General features: G+C 37.7%; 1 protein-coding gene across 1 annotated transcript in view; it reads left to right on the top strand.

The window, feature by feature from the left end:
• Positions 1-26,128, top strand: part of Pdzd8 (PDZ domain containing 8) — a 60,672-nt gene that overhangs the window by 26,664 nt on the left and 7,880 nt on the right. Inside the window, exons 3-4 of the mRNA XM_031390855.1 lie at positions 8,960-9,062; positions 25,650-25,812. Coding sequence (XP_031246715.1) covers positions 8,960-9,062; positions 25,650-25,812 — 266 coding nt within the window. The remainder of the gene's footprint in view (positions 1-8,959; positions 9,063-25,649; positions 25,813-26,128) is intronic.

Raw genomic sequence — 26,128 nt, 5'->3', positions numbered from 1 at the left:
GTTGCTGTGGTAGGATGCCTGACAGAAGCAACTTAGGGAAGGAACGGGGTATTTTGGTTCACAGTTTGAGAGTACAGTCCATTACAGGGAGGAAGTATGAATGGTGGTGGGCGTGTGAAGTTAACAATCACATTGCATTGACAGGAGGAACATGTAGAGAGAGGAACAAAACTGCTCAGCTCCCTTTTCTTCTTGTCCAGAACCCTTGACCTATTGGTCGGTGCTGCCCATATTTGGGATGGGTTTTCCCTTAACAGTTAACCTAACCTATGAAGTCCTGAGTAGGCGTGGCTAGAGGTTTGTTTCCATGATGATTCTAAATCCTGTCCAATCTAACAATCACAAATCTACTTGTCGCCTTGCCATTCAAGCACACTTCTGATCTACATAGGTTCCTGGTCATCTGTGCAAATGTATTCGGTCCAACTTCAAAAGTCCCAGTAGTCTTTAACACTTGAAACTTAACACTTGAAACACTGTTTAGATGTCCAAAGTCAAGTTCTCTTCTGAGTGATTGTTAATCAAGCAAAAAGATCTGAGTTTTAATTCTCAGCAACCACATAAAAGCTGGACATAGCTTCATGTACTTAAAACGCAACATTGCAGGGTGAAGACAAGCAGATCCTGAGAGTTTGCTGCCCCCTTGGCTCAGCTGAAGCTGAGCTTCAGGTTCAATGAGAGACTCGGTTTTGTTTGTTTGTTTGTTTTAAAAGAGAAAGCAATATCGGACACATCCATATCATCCTCTGACCTTCACATGCATGTTCCTGAGAAAAAGCACCTGTATGTTCACATGTGTGCAGCACACACAAAAAGGGAGAAAATATGGAAAGCCCACATAAATTCACAAAATCCCAGGCACTAAACATATACTGGGTATTTCTTGCTTTGGTCAGATCATCCCTTAATTCTGTCTGGGCTCCAAGGAGCTTGGGTAGCTCCATCCTTTGAGTTCTGCTACACATCTAGTTTCTTTCTTGGACCAGCTCTACTACTTGTCTGAAGGTTTTCTCAGCAGACAACATATGGCTCTGGCATTTCCAACTTCCTGGAATGTACAGTTTAGACTTCCCCTTCATACCTTCAGGCAGTATCCTCTTGACAGATGGTTTAACTGCCACACAGAGGCTGGCCTCTGCAAGTCACCATGGTGCAAGTTCTGTACCTTCCCACCCCCTTTAATCTTGCAACTTTCATGTGGATCATACACTGCCAGGTTTTACATTCCCTTGGGATGAAGGCTGGTCTCTTGGACCACAGTTCCAACTGCCTTTGTGTCTGATCTGGGGAAACAGTTCCTTAGGCAGTGAACCCCTTTAGCTGTATATCCCCTTAAATTCTTTTCATATTAACTTATATTGACAGAGCCTTTGATGGATGGACACCTTTCCTCTTGTCCCAGTTCAGAGCAGTGTTTCTCTTTAATGGTGCTGAATGCTCTTCTGTCTTGACATCTCTTCTGCCAAACAAAATATTCCATTACTTTTTAGTTAGCCTGGCTCAGGTTCTATGAATGCAACCTTACTCTTTTCTAGCCCCTAAGACGAATGGCCGCTAGCCTGCTCACTGATAGCATCCTTGCTTCCTTCTGAGACCTTATGATCTGGGCCTCTATGTCTATGTTTTCTTGATTATTCTGGTCTTCCAGATTCCTACCAGAATGGCCCATTTCACTCTGCTTATTGAATCCTAAGGCTTTTCTAACCCAGTGTTTCAAACTCCTCCACATTCCTTCTTTAAGCCAGTTAAAAAGGCCTGTGAACCTCATAGTCAAGTTTATCAGAGCAACAATTCCATTTCTTGGTACCAGTTTTCTGAATTACTTTCCTGGTGCTCTGATAGAATACCTGATAAAAGCAACTTGACTCACAGTTTGAGGGTACAGTGCATCATGACACAGTACCCATATGTAAATATAACACATAAATGTGAAGAACTTGCAAGTCATGGATTCTCTGGTATGTCCAGTTCTAGTCTGTCCTCATGAAATTGTTCCTTTCCTTGGTTCTTTCCCCATTGTATGTTTCATGACTCTCAACAGCATCAACAATTTGATTCATTTGTTTAGTCTGGTAATAGATTTCATATAGTTTCAGGCTTGCTTTAATATTATATAAACACAAAAACATACTACAAAGAATCTAGAGTCATTTGTAATTCTCCTGGAACTATCCAAGTTTGAAGGTGTGTTGTAAGTGCTCTGTTTATCAGTTCTTTCTGCTGGCTTTTACACCATCTCCTTGTACATTCTTAAAACTTCAGATTGTTTCTGCTTACTCTGTGCCACTCTTTTTCTGCAGCCATAGTCCTGAACTAGAGTCAGGTTGGATGGTGCTTGTATTAGTCAAGATTCTCTAGAATCACAGAACTTATTGTTGAACGTCTGTCTATATTGGTATAACTAAAGAGTCTACAGTCCAATTAGTCCAACAATTGCTAGCTGTGAATGGCAAGTCCAAGAATCTAGTAGTTGCTCAGTCCCAGCTGGTCTTCTGTATAAACTGGAATCCTGAAGAAGTAGGTTCCAACAGATGTGCTGGCAAGTAAGTGCAAGCAGGTGAAGAGGAACAAACCCTTCCTTTTTTCCATTGTCATTATTTAGGCCTCAAGCAGAAGGTATGGCTCAGATTAAAGCTGTGTACCATTACGCCTGGATTTAGAACTTGCTCTGTCCCAGGCTGGCCTTGAATTTAGAGATCTGCTTGCCTCAATCTCCTGGGATTAAAGGTGTGTTCAACCTTGCCTGAGCCTAAATTTTTCATGGCCACTATGCCTCAAGTTCTGGATCAAAAGCATGTGTTATTTATTCCATGTCAAGGTCCAGGTCAAAAGCCTGTGTTTTCCAGTCTCAGGATCTGGATCACAGGTGTTCCTTCCATTCTGGATTGTGGTTTGTTCCTGTTGTAGTCAAGTTAACAACCAAGAATAGCCATCACAGTGCTCATAGACTTGAAAAACAAAAACTAGCAAGTTTTAAAGATTAATCATGTCGAAGCAGGCTTGGTTCTCGTTGTCTGTAAGCATGTTCTCACATTCTTTGTACCTAGTTTTTAACCACTGCAGCATTGGAATCGCAGTGCTCTCACATAAAGTGCTCATTAGTTTTGCTATAGCTGTTGATGTGTTTGCTTTTGTTTCCTGGTTGCATTTTGTGCTTTTTATAGGGAGTTTTAGAGTCAAGCCATGCCGCCACTCTTTGACAGCTTCCTAGAACCAGTAGTTGCCCGTTTTGCTTTTTAAATATGTGAGTAAAGTCTTTTAAAATTGTATTACCTGGTTTTTATTTCACATATTTCCAGGAAACAGTTTTTAAGATAAAAATTTAGTAGAAAGGATGTAGTTTTTTTTTCATTTGTTTGCAAGTGTTTTTTATAATAAAGTTTATAAATAAGTAAATGTGTATATAAATATGAGCCCATTTATTTTCAACAATATATAAAGGAGAAATGAGAAACAATTTATTCTTTGGATACTGTCTTAGGATTTCCACTACTGTGAAGAGACACCAGGACCAAGAAAGGCATCACTTATAAAGGCAAACAGGCTTACAGTTTCAGTGGTTCCGTCCATTATCATCATGGTGGGAAGCATGGCATCGTGCAGGCAGACATGGTGCTAGAGGAACCAAGAGTTCTACATCTTAATCCAAAGGTAGCCAGGAGTAGATTTGTCTTCAGCAGGCAACCAGGAGGAGGGTCTGGACCACACTTGAGCATACATATGAGAACTCGAGGACCCACCTCCCCAATTACACATTTCCTCTAACAAGGCCACACCTCTTAGTAGTGCTACTTCCCATGGACCAAACATTATCAAACCACCACAGATAGTATTATGTATATATTTATGGTAAAATGTTTAATATTTAGCTCCTGTGGAAGCCTACTCATAGAATTTCTTTCTTTCTTTTTTTTTTTTAACTCATAGAATTTCAAAGTCCATTTACAAGAGGTGCTGGCTTAAGTGTTAAAATTCTGTTTTGTGTTTGTGACTCTTCCAAGACTATTAAATAGAAAAAAATAGCACCTTTTATGGTAAAATTTTTTATTTTTATGAATGATGCTAAATGCTTATGGTAATATCTTTCAATATTTTAATGATTTTCTATGACATTTATTTAGTTCTGTACTTTTAAATTAGTCTTATCTATATCAGATAAAGATCACTTTATATTTTACTAAAATTTATCTTGTCTCAATATTAATGGAACATATCTTTTCAATACTTGACACATCTTATGACCCTGTCTCAGAAAAGTTGATTGTTAAAATTACCCATTATTTGTTTTCTTTAAAACAGCTTTATTGAGATATAATCCAATAAATGAAATTTATCATTCAGAGTATACAGTTCAGACCCTTAGCGTATTTTACATCCATCATTATAACTTTACTTGGTATACTTTTTTAAATTATTAATTATTTTATTTATTTACATCCCAAATGTCGGGCTGGAGAGATGGCTCAGCGGTTAAGAGCACTGACTGCTCTTCAGAAGGTCCTGAGTTCAAATCCCAGTAATCACATGGTGGCTCACAACCATCCATAACGAGATCAAACACCCTCTTCTGGAGTGTCTGAAGACAGCTACAGTGTATTTACATATAATAAATAAATAAGTCTTAAAAAAAGAAATATACATCCCAAATGTTGCCCCTCCTCCCAGTCTCCCCTCTCAGAGTTCTTCTCCCCCCAACCCCCCCGCTTCGCCTCTGAGAACCCCACCCCCGCATCAAGTCTATAGGATTAGGCCCATCCTCTCCCACTGTGGCCAGACAAGTCAGTCCTCTGCTACATATGTGCCAGGGGCTATGGACAGCCCATGTATGCTCTTTAGTTGGTGGCTTCATCTCTGGGAGCTCTCCAGGGGTCCAGGTTAGTTGACATTGTTGGTCTTCCTATGGGGTTGTCATCCTCTTCAGTTCTCTTAATCCTTCCCCAACTCTTCCATAGGGGTCCCTGACTTAAGTCCAATGTTTGGCTGCAAGTATCTGCATCTGTCTTAGTCAGCTGCTGGTAGAGCCTCTCAGCCATGCTAGGCTCCTGTCTGCAAGCACAACATGGCATCAGGAATAGTATCAGGGATTGGTGCCCACCCATGGGATAGATCCCAAGTTGGGTCAGTCACTACTTGGCCATTTGTTCAATCTTTGCCCCATTTTTGTCCCTGCATTTCTTTTAGACAGGAGCAATTTTGGGTGGAAAGTTGTGTAGGTGGGTTGGTGTCCCAGTCTCTCTTCACTGGGGGTCCTGGTCCTCTCAGACTACTGGAGGTGATCTCTTCAAGTTCCATCTCCCTACTGTTGGGCGTTTTGGCTAAGGTCACTCATATTGAGTCCTGGGAACCTCCCCCATCCTAGATCTCTGGAACTTTCTAGAGGTTGTCCCACACAGCTACATACTCATTCCTCGTTATGCAGTCCATCTTCATTCTCCTCTAGTTTTATTCTTTCCAAACTCCAAGTAACCACTTGTCAGAAAACAGAAGTATGTTAAATGTAGTTACAGATCCAGTTAGCTTTAATTTGCAAATCATTAATTCCCATTCTATAAAATGCATGAGCATGCCCACTGGACATTAGCCGAACTGTGGGGTAAAATTGGAACAAACAACAATACTGAAAAAAGCTGATGATTTAACATCAGGTTACATTTTTTTTATGTTTATTTTTTTCACTGTGTATGGTGTGTGTGTGTGTGTGTGTGTGTGTGTGTGTGTGTGTGTAGGAGGGGGGGAGAGAGAGGAAAGAGGAAGGATAGAAGGAGAGGTAGAGGAGAGACAAAAGAATTGGTATTTCATGGAGGCCCAAAGAGGGTGATAGATCCCCTGGAGCTGGAGATATTTGATGTAAGTGCTAGAAAATGAACTTGGGTCTCCTGGAAGAGCATCAAGTACTGTTAACCCCTGAACCATTTCTCCAGCTCCAGGTTACTCTTCTGTAAAGGTTAAAGCAGGACGGATTTGCTTATTATGCTGACAGAGATAAGTTGAAATCTGTATTCAGGATGGTTGGTCTGTTTGGGCATTTATTTCCTTAAAGATTCAAATGGATTATGTGACATTGTATAACCAAGAGTGGGGTTGTGGGGAGGGAAGGGGAGATGCTGGGTGTCTTCCTCTATTACTCCAACTTATTTAACCTGAAGCTCATCAGTTCATCTAGAGCCAGTGAGCCCCAAGACTCCACCTGTCTCCCCTTCTCCCACCCCAGCACTAGTGATATAGACACATGCCTCCATCCCTGACTTTATGTGAGTGATGGGAATCCAAACTCAAATTCTTGTGCTTGTGTAGCAAGCAACTTACCATGGTCTGTCTTTCTAGCCTGGATGATGTGGGGTTTAATAGGGGTGACTCCATTTTGGTTTAGTAGTCTGTTCTGTTGGGGTCCAGTAAAGGAACTCAGTTCAAAACAATAGCCTCCTATAATGGTTCTTCTTTTTGTCTATAAATTTACTTATTCTAAAAATTTAATGTGAGTAGAATTATGTGTTCATTTTTGACTCAGCAAGCTTTTATATTTCACCCATATTACAGAATGTTCTAGTAAATACTTTATTGTATTGTCAAATAATATACCTCTGGAGCAAAATTGCAAACATATACTTTATATTTTAACTTTTTTAGGCAACTGATAAACTATTCTCCAAAGTGGCTGTACCATTTTACATCTTAATAGAAATGCATGAAGCCCCAATTTCTCTGTAACCTTTAAAAGGTTCTTTTTAAAGATTATAGACAGTCTAGTGAGTGGGCTTGAGTGGTTTGGGCTTCTATTAGTTTCATGGCTAACAACAAGTGCAACCATGTGCATGTGGTGCCCATGGAAGTCAGAGGAGACTTGATCCTTTGCAGTTGGAGTTATAATGGTTTTAAGCCTCTGTGTGAATGTTGGGAACCAAACCCATGTCTTCTGCAAGAAAAGTAAATGGTCTTAATTTCTGATCCATCTCTCTAGCCTGTCTCCTTTTGCCTATTTTAAAATTGTGTTATTTTATGTTTTATCGTTATAACTTTTTCTTCCTCTTAAATACTTGGCTTCTATCAAATACATTTGAAAATATTTTCTTTCATTCTGAGAAATGTTTCATTTATGTGATGGTACCATTTGAAATATAAAAATAGTTCTTTTGAGGTTTTTGTTTGTTTTATCTCTGTGCTGGGACCTATCTCAGGACCTGTACCAGTTAGACAAGTGCTCTGCCACTGAACTAGAGGACAGCTTTTTGTGGGTCTAATTTTTCTTTTGGTATTCCACACTTTGTATCATAATAAAGTACAGTTTAGTCTAGGGCAAGACACTTTTTTCTTTGAGTTTTGTAGGTTTTTTTTTCCATATCTCATATTTCATAATGTGACTATTTTGACTTAATTTTTTTGTTATATGTTGTGTTATTTTAAAAACATTTTTAATTCACTATGAAAAATGTAGAATGATTTCAGGAAGAATTTCTAAGAGCTCTGCTTTCTGGTTTTTGACTCCTGATCTGATCATTAGCATACCTGCCTAGCGCCTGGGTCTCCAGCTGGTACAGTTTCTCTGCTTGCTGGGAGCCTGAGGCAGTTCAGTCCCTGAGCAGATGAGGGCAGTAGTGCTTTAGTGAATGAGAATTCTCAGTATTCTAAAAACAGGGTTTTAAAGTTATAGATTTTCTTAATGTGTTTAACCTGTCTTTTTGGTGATAGGTTATTAGGCACTAAGTTTAAAAGTCTTTTCAAAGATTCTTTAATATTTAAATTTAGGGACTTTCTCTACCTTCATAAATTGTTCAGGATTCTCAGTTTATGCTCCCAGTTCATAAGATGTGAATATGATCTGGGGATTAGTGTCTCCAAACTTAGGACATAACTTTCTAAAATTTCCATGATGCACTTTTCAATTTTTCTTTTATTATTTCATTGCTACCTGTGCTCTTTAAATAGTGATAAAGTAACAGAGTAACATTTAATTGCTAGTAAATGCTAAAGCTATTTCTTTGCTTATTCTAGAGACAAACTGGCAAGTTTCAGTCTTATTATGAGGGGGGATAGTATAGAAATTGGATGCCTGGATAATACTCTCTCTTTTCTTCAATATAAGAATTTTTATGTCGTCTCAGAATTAGACCTGGTATCCATTATAGAACTGAATATTAAGCATTGGATTAAGTGTTTCTTTTATTCTGTTATGGTTGTTTTCAACATAAGGAAAGACAGTCTGGAGAGATGGCTCAGTGGTTAAGAGTACTGTCTGTTCTTCCAGAGGGCCCTGGTTTGATTCCTAATACCTACAACTATCTATAACTATACTTCCAGAGGACCTGATGCCCTCTTGGCACCAGATATGCACGTGGTGCACAGACAGACAGACAGGCAAAACATTCATATACATTTTTAAAGGAAAGAAGTAACAAATATTGCACATCTGTTTTGTTTACCACTATGCTAATAAGTACTTTTTGTATAGTGTCTTCTAATTTTAAAACTAGTTCTTCCTGAAAAATGAATAATGCTTTTTTTCTACAGTTTCCAGAAAGGGAAACACATTAGGAAAGTAAAATTTAACTAGGCTCATATTAGGTGGTGAAGTCAATATGTGTGGTCATATTCAATGGCAGTATCTTGCATACTACATTTTATAGAAATGATATACCTATATGCATCATTCTGCAACTTGTTTTGGTTTTAAATCCAACAGTATTTTGAAAATCTCCTTGATTACTACATACGTATAGAGATAATTTGGCCAGTTTTACCTCATAAGTATGTCTCAGTTTATCTAACTTAGCTACTGAAAACTGGCTTCCTAGGAAATCTCTAACTTGAGCCTTTCTTGGCTTTTCCACTAGAGGGTGTAACAAATGTTTCTATTTGTTATTGCTATTAAATTATAATGTGCTTACTTCTTATAACTATCAGAAAGGAAATATGTATTGCATATAATTGGTATAGTACCCTTCCTGTTCTGTTTTTTCTGCAGGCTATTCATTTTTGGATCCTATGACAGAGAAGCAAATGTTCATTGCACACTTGAACTGAGCAGTGGTGTTTGGGAAGAAAAACAAAGGAGTTCTATTAAGACGGTAAAATGCATAGTTTTACATTTATGTAAGATTTATTCTATAGGTATGCCTATATTTCTAGATTTATTGTTGGTCATAAGTAAGCAGTTATTCTCTTTTTTGCTAACAGCAGCATCAGTAATAAAATAGATCACCTGGAACTGGTAATGAGCAGACTGCATAAGAAGCAGTTTGTCTGCTTTCTTTTCAAAATGTCAACGTTGTTTCAGTTAAGGAATCAAACGTTATAATTTGTGCATGTGTGCAGGTGCACATGTGCGAGCCCACATGTAAAAGCCAGAGCTCTGTGTAATTCCTCAGATGACATCTACTTTTTTTTTTTTCAGGTGGTCTCTCACTGGCCTAGAGCTCACCAAGTAGGTTAGATTGGCTGGCCAGCCAGCTCAGAAATCCACCTGCCTTTTCTCCTTTCTAGTGCTACTACCATGCTTGACTTAAGAAAACAAAACAAAATAAAAACAAAATAAAACAAAAACCATGGGTTCTAGGAAGTCTAACTTAGATTCCTCGTGCTGAAAAGGCAAACACTTTACTGACTGAGCCATTACCCCAGCCAGAGGCTTGATCGTCCACAGTGTTTACTTACTCAGCAGGATTTCATCAAGAGTTGCTTTTGCTGGGCACGGATTCTGATGCTGGAGAAATAGTTTAAGACAGAAGGATACTGTTCCTGTGGGACTAGTGTCACCTAGAAGTATGGTACAGTAGAAGACTGGGGTAAAGAAGAAGCAGCTGTCATTAAACCTGAAAAGTGAGGATAGCTATTTCTGGAGCTTGACAGCTACTGCTCTAAAGAAAGCAAAATAAATGTTATAAAAATGATGCTCTTAGATCGTACTGATTATTCGGTGCATCCTTAAATTTAAAAATGCCTAGCATAAGATTTCCATGGAGGAAATGGAATAATTTTGACCTGAGTGGGAAATAGAAATGAAATTAAACTGACAGAGGAGGATAGGCTGACTCACAGAGCTTGGTTATGAGAAAGAGACAAGAGTTGTTGAAGATTGTGAATGTGGTAAAGGTTCAAGAGTTCCTCCATATGTTTCTGTGTGTGTCAATATGAGGTGCATTTCTCTGGCACCCACTACCTTATGTTTGAGATAGGGGATCTCATTGAACCTGGAGTTCATGTTTTGGTTATGCTACCAGGCTAGGGACTCTAAGGGATCTGACTCTCTTGCTTTTATCCTGCCCCACCTCCCACCCCTGGCATTGGGGTTAGAGACTAGCATTGCCATGCCCACCATTTATTTAAGTTGCTTTTTTCCTCTTGAGACAGTTTCACTGTGTCACCCTGGCTAGCTGAAACCTGTTAATATAGACTAGGCTGGTTTGAACTCATAGAGATCTGCCTGCCTCTGCCTCCCAAGTGGCGGTTACAGGTGTATGCTACCACTCCCAGCTAGCTATGCGCAGCATTTATGTGGATCCTGGGAACCTAAAGTCAAATCCTTATGCTTGTGTAGTTGTCCAATTAGCTATCACTCAAGGCCAAGGTAGGAAGGTAGATAGAAGTCTCTCTGTCTATCTGTCTGTTTCTGCCTCTTTTTCTCTCCTTCCCTCCCCCTCTCCCTCCTTCTTCCTGGTTGTTATTCCTGTACCAACTTTAAGTTTACATTTTCAATTAATTTGAAGTAGCTTCTCCAAAGAATGAAATAACCAGTTTTAGGGTTTATACCAAAATACATAATTCTATGAAAAAGATTATTGTTTTGTCTGGTTAAATTTTGGTTTCACCTTGAGTTGCTTATAACTCACCATTGCTGCTGGCATTTCAGTTTTCTTTATTTTATCTTCAAAGATATGAGATTAGACAGATTTAATGTTTTATAATAAAGGTTAATAAGACTTTTAATTTTGAATTATTATTTTAGAACCTAGCATATATCACAGGTAGTTGTCGAGAGAATAATTATATTAGGTGTTAAAAATGTCAACAACCAATAAACTGAAAATTTTGTGAATTTAATAATTCTAGGAAGGCAAATTACATTGGCAGAATTGAGTCATATAGTATGAGAAACTGTGTGCGCATGTGTACGTGCACACACGCATGTGCATATGCTTGTGGAGGCTAAGGGTCAATCTCTATTATTATTCCAGGGCTGGAAAAAACCTCTATTATTATTCCAGAAAAAGATAAAAACAAAAACCTTTTTGTTCAGATGAGATCTCTCACTGGCCTGGAACTCACTGAGTAGGCTAAACTAAGCTGTTGGCCAGTGACATTGAGTTCCAGAGATCTTGTCTCTGTCTCCAGTACTGGAATTACAAAGTATGTGCCACCATGCACAGCTGTGGTGGGGTTTTTGTTGTTTTTGTTTTTTAATGTGGGAACGGGTGTGTCAAATTCTCAGATTCCCCTATGTTTTCACAGTAAGCACTTTACCAACTGGAAAATAGAATTGTGAATGGCTTTTAGATGGCTAGTTCACAAGAAAACAAACTTGTTTGATAGCTTATTTTTTTTAAATTAATAGAATAGAGGCAGCAGGGGAGATACTCCTATGTGTGCTAATGAGCTGGGAACGGCATATACCCAAAGCACTGGGCCAACAGTCTTAGGGCCCTTTGTAGGTTACTCACTACTGTGTTGTCTAGCATTTGTCAGTCCTAGGCTGCTTTTATGCCTATTCTGTTTCTTGCATGTAGCCCATATGGGGAAATGTTTCCTATCGTCTACAACTGACTTTTGTAGGGTAATCTTGATGCTGCTTTCTGCAGTTCCTACTCTTGCCACAACTCTTCCCCCATGAAATAGCCATATAAAGATAAACAGATGGGGAAAATATTAGTGTTACCAGCTGACAAGATGGTGAGGTAAGTGGTACATCCTACTGGGTAGGAAACTCAGCCTGTGCCACTGAGAAGAGTAGTCTCATACCACTAATTATTAATAGTAATCGAAAGCTTGAGAAGTGGATTGCTGCCAGCTACACAAGTATTAATAAGTTTCTTGGACTATTTTGCAATTCAGTGACTGAATGTTCTGAAAAGAAAGAGGAGGCTAGTGACCTTTAAGGTCTGATTAATAAAAACTGCCCTGTCGCTTGACTAAATCCCTGAGTAATTCCTTACTGCCCAAAAGATCTGGACAGGCTGTTTGATATGGCTAGGAAAGGGGCCTGGTCAGCCCGGTCCCTTCATATCCTTCCCATTCTCAGCTTTAGTCATGCTAATATTCACTACTTCTACTGGCCTTAATTTGTATTGTACATCTCCAATAATTGTATATCCTTCCCAGATTGTCCTAAAGTTCTTTCTTGAAAACTGGCATGTGCTAACCAAGCTTGTTTCTCCACGTACATCCATATTCTCCAGAGTTCTGCTTGCACCAGGTCTTAGCTTGTTTGCCCTTGTTCAGATATATTCATGGACTTCTTTCTTGTCTCACTCCTGGAGAGTTCCCTGTTATTTCAAGTTCTCAGTGTCAGTAGCTTTTAACTATAGTTGATGGATGTGAAACACTCATGAGAAATGAGAGTGGACTGGAGAAACCAAGGTATTCTTCCTCCTGGCAGGTGGTTTATCCTTCTTGGCCCAGTCTTCTCACAGGACAAGCCACCATTCCATTTTCCGCTTATTGTCAGCCCCAATAACCACTTATGTCTATCCTTCAGTCTGAGGTTGATAGTGACCTCTTACTTTTGCTGGTATCTGAGATTTATCCTGTTTGGAATTCAGTTTTTCTCTTACCCACAAGTTACTCCCATTTGCTCTTGGTTTCAGATATTTAAGAATTTTCACTTGCCATATCAATGTCACCTACCTACCGTAATCACTTCTAGGGACCTTTCCTAACTGACACAGACTTGACTGTTAAGTATTTGTCACAGCTGGAGTATTAGTTATATTTGTATAGTTGTATAACTTGATCCATGGTGTCTGCAGCAGAATCTTCTGTTATAGTAAGTACCTTGATAGGTTTGGTTCTGCGTATTCAGGAAGTATTCTGGGAAGACTAAGTCTAACTATCTAGACATAAGTCTCCAAGTACTTTATCAATTTTTCTTCCAGACTGCCATGGTTTCAGCATGACTTTTAGTAATGCCCTGATTTCCTTTCTCTTTCCCTGAATATATCCCATCTCTTATAAGGAAATAAAAATATTTAGGATGAGGAAGTCTACCAAATTAGATTTATTAATCAATATTACTTCTGTAAAGAGCTGTTTGTTCAGTGTGAGAGTCTTAGTTTACAATTACAATTGTAGTACCCAGTGATATATTTTCTTTCTTTCTTCCTTTTTTCCTCCTTCCTTCCTTCCTTTCTTTCTTTTTTCTTTTTTTTTTGGGGGTCTTGTTTTTTGAGACCCCCTGACTGTCGTGGAACTCACTCTGTAGACCAGGCTGGCCTCGAACTCAGAAATCTGCCTGCCTCTGCCTCCCAAGTGCTGAGATTAAAGGCATGTGCCACTACTGCCTGGTGATATACTTTCTTTCTGGCAGGATTAAAAACATCAACAGAATGCCTCATGAGTGTAATTCAGCATAGCTGAAATAAATGACTTGATATGATTTAAAATTGAACTATTTGTTTTTGGTTTTGGACAATTTTAGAAGCTTTATTGGATAATAAATGAATAAAAATCTACATTTCTAGATTCCGCTACATATTACTGACAGTCCCTACAAATGATTTAAAAGAGCTTTCTGAAAAACTGCAATTTTAAGTAAGAACATTTGACTTCTAAATACATTAGGCCAGATGCCTAGGACTTGGCATTTTGGTGTGTTTACTTAAGGCCACATGCCTGGCAGGTTGAATTTTGGTGTGCCTATTTAACCATTTGCCATTTGCAGTCTTAATCTTATCAAAAGGAAGAAAAAGATTAAAGCAAATAAAGCTTTTTTTTTGAAAATGTCAGTCTTTTATGAAAACTTTGGTTTAGTTCAGCTTGATAACACTTGAGAATACAGTAGGGACTCTATGAAATTTTAACCATGTGTAATATTTTATAATTGGTTTCTTAAATAAGGCAAATGCATTTCAGCTTTAATAGTAAATTCTATATAACATTTCCACTCTTAAAAAGTTCATCTTAGTTAAAAATAAGGTATGAGATTCTCTGTCTTTAGCATTTTATAGTCTGGTATGGTTGTGAAATTCTGGGAACGAGTAACAGTTTATGTTAAAATATTGTTTACTTTAAATCAAAATAGTCTAGAACACTAAGAAACAATATGAGGTGTGGTCTGTGCTATGATCCTTCTTGTCAAGAGTAAGAGGTCAGCATTTCTGTGTGCATCATGTATTGCTGTTAGTAGCTCTGAACATGTCAGAGTTTCAGAGCAAAAATACCGTGAGCTTCTGATAAAGGAAAGTGGCATTCTTTGGGAAAAGCTAGAAAATAATGTGTTAAAAAGGTGACAAATGAAAGAAGCGTCACAGCATACACTTAGGGTTTTGAGAGAGCACAGAGAACATTTCAGGGTGGAAGACATAATGTAAGATCCCACAGAAAGGGTATCTGAGTGTACTGAGTAGCTAGAATGAGCTGTCCAAGTTCACTGAAAGAATGCAGGAAAATTATTCAAAACAAGAATGAAAGCTTTACGTAGAATCTGATGAATGTAGCTATTACTTTCAAGACAAGTAGAAACTATGGAGGCTTTTAGGATAAACTATTTTTTTAATATTTATTATATATACAGCATACAGATTTCTGCCTGCACGTACGCCTGCAGGCTCAGAAGAGGGCACTAGATCTCATTATAGATGGCTGTGAGCCACCATGTGGTTGCTGGGAATTGAACTCAGGATCTCCTAGAACAACAGGCAGTGCTCTTAATCTCTGAGCCATCTCTTCAGCCTATAAAACTATTATAATCAGATTCTCTCTGTAGACCAGGCTGGCCTTAAATAGGATCAAAGCTGTGCACTACTAGAGCCCAGTTCTCTCTTTCAGGGAAATGAAGAGCAACACTTTTGGCAGCATGGCCATGTCAAGGTCTAAATCCTTCTCATCTATAAGTACTTGATTATTCTGTAAATCAAACTGGTACTGCTCACAATCTAATGAGAGGTCAGGGCTTCTGGATCTATAAACGTCTGACTCAGCACTTGGCATAAAGTAGGTCATCAATAAGATGACAAATGGAATCAGCATTGCTTTGGATTGCTCTGGGGATAGAAGAGTTTTAGAGAAAGGAAACCGGAAGGGACAGCGTTGAGGAGGTAGGAGAAGAAAGAGCAGATATTCTGGACTACTTAGGTTTGAACTGATAGTGACCAACAAAGGTCAGTCCAGAGATGAGGTTTTCTTTGATTTGCTGTTTGTTTTGTTTTTACATGTTCAGTTTTATTAATTTAGCTTTTAGTGAACTTTTAAATTGAACTGTTTATTTGTACTTTGTGCCTTCTTTTTTAGGTTTCACATAGGATAGGAGAAATCCTGATTTCATAATATAGTGATAAAAATTAAAATTCCTTTTGTATTTGGGCAGTGCTAGGGATCAAACCCAGGACCTTGCACATGTTAATAAGTGTTCTAACAGTGATCTGCATCCCCAACTCTAGTTTGTTTGTTTGTTTCTTTCTTTCTTTCTTTCTTAAGAGCTGTTGAAAGGGCTTGGAAAATGGCTCAGGGGGTAAAATGCTTACCACATAAGCAAGAAAAACTGAATGTGTAAAAGCCAACAGTGGTGGTAGAAATCTGTAACCTCAGTAGTTAGTTGTCAGGAGCGGGGCTGAGAGACTGACCCCTAAAGCTCGCTGGCATCCTGTCTTTGAACACATGGTGAAATCTAGGTTCAGTGAGAGAACTTGTCTTAGAAAGTAAGGTGAAGATGAAGAACAACTGAAGATAACCATGTGACCTCTGGCTTGCACATACACAAACACGTATACACAAACACATGCAAAAACGAGCTGCTGAGAGATAATTAAGGAGCTAGTAGTTACAAAGCATAAGCATTACTTTAGGTTCCATTTCTTACTTATATTTTACTTCACTATAAGCCAAGACAAACTGACTAGCTTTCATCCACACTTTTTCAGAAACTAACCTTTTCAAAGCATAGTAATACCTTCTCATAAAATTATCCTTCACCAGAGAACTCACTTTCTCAGTCATTCAGATGCTGAATGCAGAACTGGCCACAGACAATTCAGGAATGTGTCGAAGGTACTGCCAGACCTGTGCAGTAGGTGGAATCCACCTCACTGCCCACCTGTACTCAGTCAAAAGTAATCAGCACTCACAAGGTGCTATTGTGGGTGACTGCCAAGGTTGAAGTCCTTACATACATTAACCATAAAACACGTATTAGCCCCATAAGGATAGGCATATCATCATCTTCATTATACATATATAGGAAGAAAACGAGGTACAAAAAGATAAAATAATGCCCAGTTAGCAGGTATCAGAAGCATTCTACACACCCAGATTGAGTGTCTCACAGCTGGTATTCTGTTTTGCTATTGATATAACAATTCTGCTTCAGGAGCAAATATGAATGGCCATGACCAGGAAACATGAGTTCAGGTTACTCTGAATATATTCTGTCTTGGAAGTAGTCACACAAACTTTTACAGTTACAGAATAAAAAGGGAAGGTCCTAAATTAGCATAGATACCATTTACATTGGTAGGAAACATTTTGGGGGGAAATTTCCTCTGTACATGTTAGATGTAGAGTTTAGTATACTTGGCTTTTGGGTTGGTTGAGGATAAAGCTCTACTAAACATAAATATTCTGAGAAGCTTAAAATAATAGTCAGGAGACTATTAAGCCAAATATAAAAATTAAAATAGTTGTGTAGCATCCATAGGTTTTTGGTTATAGATCTGCAATATTTCATCTCCATAGTTAGGTTAGTCAAACCAGTACTTTGTGGGGTATGTAATATAGATAGATGCAGCATATTCAGAGAACATCATTTCACACTATTATATCATCTCCACTGATGGTATCCTGTGTGCCTGGGTTCAAGTCCACATTCTTCCACTCTAGTTGTATTATTTTGAGCACTTCACTTCATCTACTAGAGAAGAAAAATAAATAATGGTCTGCTCAGATCAAAGGGCTGTTAAAATAACTCCATCTGAATAATCGAAGTTTTCTTCTTTTTAAATTTGATTAAAGCCTTATTAATGCTTTGATCTGAAATAAATTTAAATTTTATACACCCAATCTAGTGAAATAAAAAGATATAAAAAGTAGGCAAAGGTTGAGGTTATGAAATGCACATCTATCTGCTTTAGTCCCTTGTCCCTTGCCTTCTTCCTATAACAAGGTAAGGAGGGCAAGTAAAATAGTTTCTTGGGGCATGGTGCCTCACTTGCTATTCTTAAAGAGAACCTGGATTCAGTTCCCAGTACCTGATAGCTATATGATGGCTTAAAATTATCCGTAACTCCATTTCCAGTTCCAGGTATGTATATAAGACACCCCATTCTGCTTTCTGGGGGCAACAGATGTATACATTACTCACATACAGATATGCAGGCAAAATATTCATAAAATAAAATTTTAAACATGAGTTTAAATTTTAAACTCTTTTTAAAGATGTGAAAGCCAGCAGGGTGTGGTGGCACATACCTTTAATTCCAGCACTCAGTAGGCAGAGACAGGTGGATGTCAGAGTTCAAGGATAGCTTGGTGTGCAAAGTGAGTTCCAGGACAAGCTAGGGCTACACAGAGATACCCTCTCTCAAAAAAACAAAATAAACAAACAAAAGATAAGAAAGCCAAGTAGTTACTCTAACATAAGCAGATAAGCAGATTTACTATGGTAAGGAGGATGGTTTATTTGAGAGAATGTCCTTGTTAGGGAATACTTAGGTAGCTAGTGAAAAGGGGAATCATGTCTGTGCCTTATTTTCAGATGATTCAGGAAAAATTATGCAAGAGAAAAGTAAATGTGCTGAAACTCTAGTCAGGAAATATGGTTCAGGATAAGTAGGAAAAAAATTGTAACTCTTCTGTTATTACTGAAATTATTTCAAGATAAAAGTTATTTTTAGAAAAGTATATTTAAAAATACCTTTCCCTAAGGCTCCCCTACAGACTTTGTAATATATGAATCACTTTGCAGAAGTATATTGTTACTATGTAAAGTGGAAGGTTAATTTGGTGACTCTAATTAAGAGCTGTTTTTCTTTGACAAGAATTTAAAAGGGCATGAGTATTCTGTGCTATTGTTCCCATAACAACCCCAGCCTTTGCCTACTTTTCTTACCTTTTTATTACAATAGAATGGTTGTATAAAATTTAAATTTGTTTCAGATCAAAGCATTAACAAAGGCTTTAATCAAATTTAAAGAGAAGAAAACTTAAGTATATTGATTACTTAGATGGAATTATTTTAACATCCTTTTGAATCTAAGCAGAAGACCATTTTTTTATTCCTTTGATACCTTAGGTCATTTGTATTTATATAATGAAATTTTTGTATTTCTGTGCCTTTGCTGTCTCTGTAACTGAAAGATACAGTCCTAATTTACCATTCAGTTTCTTTAGAAATGGTTATCTGATTGCCAAGCTCGTGTTCTGCTTTGAGAGGCATTTTTCATCCAAAAGAAAGTCTTTCTGAGGAAAGATTATGGAGGTGCCTGGTTTATGTTTGATATTTGTGCCCAGTTTCATTTAATTATGACAACAACCCAGTGTACTAAGATAGTGGTCTCTTTTCTGCCACTTGGAAAAGGTTTGTTCCTTCTAAAGGTTAATGTGCTAGAAACTTATCCCAGTTTGCCAATATAGAAGATGATGGAACCTTTAAGCCAGTGAAGCCTTGAGGGAAGTCCTTGGGTCACAGAGCTATTCTCAGAAAAGTTAAAGTAGCTCTCATAGGACCCCTGGAGCTTTCTAAAGAGCAGTATGAAGAAGCCCAGCTGAGTCCTCTGGCTTCCTGCAATACCATGTGCCTTCTCTTATACCATTACCACAGTAGTAAATAAGCAATTATCCTCGGGAGGGCTGACCTGTGCCATACCAGTGAACCCCCAAAACATCTAAGTAAACCTCTTTTCTTCACACTCTGATCCAGGCATTTTTGGGTTATAACAAATATGAACTAATGTTCTCATTATAAATAAATCCTATAAGCCAAATGTGACAGCATATGCATTTAGTCCCAGCACTGGAGGCAGAAGCAGGTAGATCTCTGAGTTTGAGGTCAGCTTGGTTTACATAGTGAGCTCCTGGGCAGCCAGGGCTATATAGTGAGACCCTGTCGAAAGAAGGAAGGAAGGAAGAAAAAAGTTTGCTAAAACTAATATGTAGAGCCAGAAATTCAAACCCCATTGCGTATAAAAGTATTCCAACTAACAATTGTCCTTCCAAAATTTTTTTTTCATTATGACATAACTATTGGGGCTTGGGAGAATAATCAAATTTCAGTGGGTTTTCACCTGTTCATTGGAGGTTAACTGCTAAATAGGTAAGCATCACTCCCATAAGGAAAATATTTACCTGTAGAGTTCTTGTGAGAGAACTTAAACAGATATACCACCCATTTAAGCACCATGGTGTGTGTGTGTGTGCATGCGCACAAGTGTGTGCGCGCACGCAAGAGAGAGAGAATGAGAGAGGGAGAGAGGGAGAGAGAGAACGAGACTATTATTCTTACGGAGGTCGGGAGAGGAGACAGATTATCACCATCATTGAGACAAGGACATAAAAATTTGTAAATAGATTAAACTGTAATGACAGGATTTTGAAACCTCCATGGATAATTTAATTCTGGATATCAGGGACTCAGACAGTTATCATTAGTATATTAAATATTTATCTCTAAGCTCTGCATTATAATTGAGAGGTCAAGATTTCTAAAACAAGGGCTGACAAGATGGGTCTGTGACTAAACCCTGACAACCCAAGTTTGATCAGAACCTCTATGGTGCAGAGAACTTACTCTCCCTGATGTCCACATGTGTATCTCCTCAACACGCATATGATGAATACATGCAATTAAGAGTAGGCTTTAAGATTTTAAAAACTAGAATAAACTTGTATATTATATACATTTAGCTGTTTACAAGGTAAACTTGTACTTGGCAGACAAGTGTGTTAGAAATGTAACTATTTTACTGAATTGTCAGTTGAATTTGCTTCTGATTACAGAGCTCAGATTGCTTCCATGCTAAGAACTAACTGCTTACTGTCTATCCAAATAGAAAGAAGCATTCCTGCTGAAAGATCTATATGATACGATGATTTTTTTCAATCATTCACTGCGTTTAAAAGACACAGCCATAATTGGTGAACCCACTAACTCTGTTAGTACAAATCATAGAGAGAAGCATGGTCTTGTCTGTATCCATTTTCCATACCCAGTACACAGGTATAAGATATACAAGGAATGTGATTCCGTTAGAAGTTGTAGTAGTATTTTAAGGAGGAAGCCTTATCTTATCTGTTCATATTCATTCTAGCTCCCAAATAATTGATACAAAGACCTACTAAGTTTATTAACAACCTGCAAACCTACATTGGGCAGATTCTGAGCTATTCTAACCCTTTAAGGCTGCTAATACCCAGACAAATGCCCATTACTTGCCAATCTTGTCTTGTCCTGGCTCCTTCTAATTCGTATGTGATAGTTCCCCAAGCAGGGAGGATTGGAAAACATTAGTATCCACAATAGGCATAGGGTGAACATTTAATATTATTAATTTTATTCTTATTTTTCTTTTTCATTTGATCTTAGGTCAAGAAGTGTTCTTGTTTTTTTTTTTTTAAATGTCACAAAGTAATATTTCAAAAACATGCTTAGTAAATAAGTAGATTTTGTATATTCCATATATTTATCAAATAATATATTATAGGATCTGGTATTAGATAAACAGAATTGTAGAATTCTTTGATATGTCCATCAAGTGCTGCAGCTGTTTTCTAGTCAAACTCTCACAGTCAGGCTTACAGTTTTAGTTAAGTCAGCTGATGTCATCCGGATAATTCTAATTTCACATTGCGCCTCTGTCACCATCTCTTCCCTCCAATAGTGCTATCACCTGTAATCTCAATGGCAGTCTTACCCATTCCAGTTTCTTATGCTTTTAAGACATAGATAGCCAAGTGCCATGCCCTCATATGATGCCTTCCCTAGACCACCCACCCAGAGGCAGCCACTTCCTCCCTTGCATTCCCACCCCATGTTACCTGTGCATGTCTGCCATATTGTGCTTCATTGTTGGAGTGCAGCTTAGTCTTAAAATAAGGAACCACTATTTAGGTTTGACCTTTCATGTTGCCAACTCTCTGACAAAGTTAGGGTCCTTGAGGCCTGAGGCCCTAGAGTTTATATGTCTTCTCTCATCACAGAATTATCTTGAGGGGTTTGATCCAAAATTTCCAGATAAATTCCACTATGTGATATACTAGTCAAAAGACAGATGTGCGGGGGCCTCATTTATCACCTCCTGCTGCATGAGTGCTGATACTTACTCGGGACAGAGAAGAAACTTGGTTTTTATAGTTTTCTAAGAGAAAAGTAAAAGGCAAATTTGCACGGTCCAAAGTGATATTGAGTTAATTGCCTTGCTGCATTGTTTATAGTTTTATCTCTTTCCTCCCTTGTCTGTCCTAAAACTCACCAATTGGGTTAGACTAGTCAGCCTCAAACTCCAGCAACCCTGTCTCTTGCCTACCCCAGACTGGAATTACAAGCCACACCACCATGCTTCTGATTGATTGAATGATTGATTGTTGTATTCTGGGGGTTGAACTTAGGTTGTTATGTTGAACTTAGGTCATTGTGTTTACAAAGTGAGCACTATGGTTGAGCTCACTCCCAGCCTCATAGGTGCATGCGTGTGTGAAATACATATGTTAACCACATGTAGATGTTTTATAGATATACACAATAAATTCAAATAAATTATTAGAAATTTGGAAGTTTAGCTCAATTATTTTCATAGTAATAAAATAAAAACTTGGAATGTATTCTTGAGGAATTTTTGCTTTTGGGTACAGTATTCTTTTTTTCTAGCTATATCTGCTTTAATCCAGTAAAAATTAAATAAGTATAAATTAAAAACCTAGGGCTCATCTGAAATAGTACTCTGTGAATTGGGTATTTTAAGACAAAATTGGTATATTTGGGAAATTATTCATGTATAAGATCTTGCTACCTGTACATGACAGGTTTCTCTCCTGCCTTCTCAAGCTGTGCACTCCCCTTTCCCTTTGTTCTGTTTAGCCCTCCAGCGTAATGTTGAAGGGTAGTAGGAATGTTTGGTCATTCAGGCAGGAAACATAAATTCTCTCATTCTTGAGCTTAGTGTTATTTACAGATTTTTATAGTTCCTCATAATCAGGCTTAGGAAGTTCCCTTGTATTTCCAGCTAGCTGGGAGTTTTTATTATGAATAGACTAAATGGGGTTTCTTTTCTTTCCTTTTTTGGGGGGTGGGAGACTTATTTGGGGAAAAGGAGGAGAATGAGGACCTGGAGGCAGTCAGCCAGAGGCAGAGCCATGAGGATAGAGAATAGGGGTCAAAGAAGAACAGAAAATAGAATGAGGGAAGAAAAAGTTTGGCTAGGAACACGTGGGAACAGAGAGAGAAGAGAGTGAGAGAGCTGGAGTTTCTTTTGTAGTTGTTAAAGTATTTGTGACTTTTTCCATTATTTTGTTACTGTACTAAACTAATTGATTCTTGAGTGGTAACCAACCTCAAATTCCACTTATGATTATTATACTTCTATATTATATACAGTTATATTGTAACTGTAATATAGTTTTGTTGATTTGTCTTTTTCTGTGTTTGGGATTCATGTAACATTAACTTTAACATCTGATTTAGGTAAGTATGTTTTATTTCTTCATGAAGAACTACCAGTAGCTAGGTATGTACACACCTGTAGTCAGGTGCCCTTGGCTGCCTCTACATGGTTTGATTGGCTTGTGGTACAAGAGACCCTATCTCAAAAAATAAAGTGTTTACAAAACTTTACAAAACCTATCAACACAAAAACTAAAGATCAGTTTTTAATAAGGTTTATTTTACCATCTATCAGTCACCAGTTAGGAAAAGTGAATTTCTAACTAAGCAGAATTTATTTATTAAAGCTCTAAAAGCAGAGATATGCTTGTATATTAGCAGAAATTTTAGAAACATCTCCTTAAAAAGCAGGACTGAGAGATGCTGGCTAAAGAATATTGTAAGCATCCTGGTTTCTCATTGAGCACACTGGAATTACTATTATCTGGAGGGATGTGGTGTCTTATGTTCTTTTCCTTTATTTTTTTAATCAGCAAGTTGAATGGGAACAAGTGGAATATTGCTGTTATTTTAATTCATAGATGATGTTAATCTGCTGTATTCCTTATAAATTGAATGACAAGTGACAGATTTAGTTAACAAAATACTCTAAATGAGATAAATGGCATTTCACTTATCAATAAGTCTTAGTAAAATATATTTGTAAACTCCTTTTACATCCTTACAGAAAAAGAAAATTCAATACACTCATCACTCTGCAGCAAACTAGTTCTTGTCTCTAACTCCTCTCTCCTCCAAGTGCCCAAGATCCTTAATATAAAATGGTATCATATTTACATTTAATCTGTATTTATCCCTCTATATACTTTAACTTCTTCTATATGTTACTTAAAGTAATTATAATGTATTGTTTAAGGAATAATGATGAGAAAGTAACTATATATACCATTAGTACAGATGCAGTGTTTTTCTTATTTCTCCCTCCCTCCTTCCCTCCCTCCTTCCCTCCCTCCTTCCCTCCCTTCCTCCCTTCCTTCCTCCCTCTGTCCCTCCCAAAACAGGTTATCTCTATGTAGCCCTGGCTGTCCTGGGGCTCACTAGGTACACTAGGTTGGTCTCAAAATCAGAGAGATCAACCTGCCTCTGCCTCCCAGTACTGGGACATGTCCAGCTTTAAATATCTTTAAATATATTATTTTATGTGCATAGGTGGTTTTGCATGCACGTAGGTCTGTGTACAACATTTCTACATTGTCTGCAGAGACCACAAGGGAGCATTAGTTCTCTTGGAACTAGTTATAGACAGTTGTGAGCTACCATATGAGTGTTGGAAGTCAAACCCTGGTCCTCTGGAAAACTAGCCAGTGAACTTAACTACAGAGTCAACATTTCAGCCCCCTTAATATTATTATTGCAGTATTGCCTGAAAGAAGTCCAATTGCAATACCATTAAAAAAAAAAAAATCCAGGTGCTAGAAAAATGGCTCATTGGTTAAGAGCACTGACAGCTCTTCCAGAGGTCCTGAGTTCAATTCCCAGCAACCACATGGTGCCCCACAACCATCTGTAATGGGACCCGATGTCCTCTTCTGGTGTGTCTGAAGGCAACTACAATGTACTCGTATACATTAAATAAAATAAAAGTTCCAAAGCCCATCTAATGACATAGATTATTCCTACTGAGTTTGAGAAAAGCAACAATCAAAAATTCATTCACAATATATGATTATATTTACCATGTCTCAGCTTTGATACAAGTCTCCATTTTATATTAAAGTATAAACATGCAAATTCTGATTCAAGTCTTAATTTTTTTAAAGACTTTATTTTATATGTATGTAAACACTGTAGCTGTTTTCAGACATACCAGTAGAGGGCATCAGATCTCATTACAGATGGTTGTGAGCTACCATGTGGTTGGTGGAAATTGAACTCAGGACCTCTGGAAGTGCTCTTAACCACTGAAACATCTTTTAGCCCCCTCAATTCTTAATTTTGTATTAAAGTATAAGCAAATGAAAATTCTAACAGCAGTTCTAGACAGTATGATTAGAAGTGGTTTTCTTTTGATTTTGTTTCTTTAATTCCAAGAATTTCTACTGTAGGTTTGATTCCTTTAAAAACATTGAATACACTGTATTTAATGATTTTAGAATATTTTTGTTTATTGTTTGACAATTTCATACATGTATGTATATATTTTTATATTTGATGTATATATATATATTTTGACCCTCTCTCCTACTTCCCCCAAGACCAGTGACCTTCATACTCTCTTATCTCTCACATCTTCATATTCTCTTCTTATTTGATAGACTTTTATTCTTTGAGAATTTTATACTTACTTGTACCATATCTTTTGATCACATTCTCTCCCACTCCCTCCTCCAATTTTCTCAGACCCTTCCCAACACCTCCTCTTTCTCAATTTAATGACATTCTTTCTAATTTTTAATAACTCACTGAGCCCAATTAGTGCTTACATAAGTGTGTGGGTGTGGGGCTATCCCCTGGAGCATGGACAGACTACCAATGGTGGCCACACACCCAGAGAAAAATAACTCACTTCCCCCAGCAGTCAGTAGCTCCTCAGCCAAGACTGCCCACAGAACATGTTCCTCTCCTTATTCCATTGTTATCTCCTGTTCCTCTTCCTTGTAAGAACACATGTGGTCCAGTTGGTGTGGCTGCATGCACATGGGTATGAGGCCATACACGGGAGCATAGGCAGACCACCTTTTTTTGGTGTTGTTTTTTTAATGACTACATTTAAGTCATAATCTGAAAGTATATTAATTTATATTATTAGTAATATCTTCATCTGTCATTTATCTGTAATTTAAAAGTCATGACTGACTGTGATGTTCTTATCTGCATTACTGTTTTCTCAGTGTTTTTTTTTTATCCTTTATCATAGGTTGAATTAATAAAAGGGAATTTACAAAGTGTCGGACTTACACTTCGTCTTGTTCAGTCAACTGATGGGTATGCTGGGCATGTCATAATCGAAACTGTGGCCCCAAACTCACCTGCTGCAATTGCAGATCTTCAGCGGGGAGACCGACTCATTGCTATTGGAGGTAATCACACACTGTAGTATAACATGTGTACAGAGAAAGTACAAAATTGGTGGAGAGTTTCTTTCTTCTCCCTATTTCTGAAACAAGTATGTTAGTTTTATAACGGAAAATCTTCATTATAAAGAAAATTGTAAAAGAGGCCTTAGCATGCTTGAAAAAAACAAGTGCCAATTTAGTCCTGATGTTTAAACATATTTCATCTTTAAACCACTTCACTAGAATTTTCTAATTACCTTTCCCTTCCCACCTTCTCTTCTATGTATTATTAAATACAAAATTAAGAGCCAGATAATATTGCCTTCATATATATATATAT

Source organism: Mastomys coucha, unplaced genomic scaffold, assembly GCF_008632895.1.
Source record: "Mastomys coucha isolate ucsf_1 unplaced genomic scaffold, UCSF_Mcou_1 pScaffold21, whole genome shotgun sequence".
NCBI classification, from domain to species: domain Eukaryota; kingdom Metazoa; phylum Chordata; class Mammalia; order Rodentia; family Muridae; genus Mastomys; species Mastomys coucha.
This window is presented reverse-complemented; position numbering and strand designations above follow the sequence as displayed.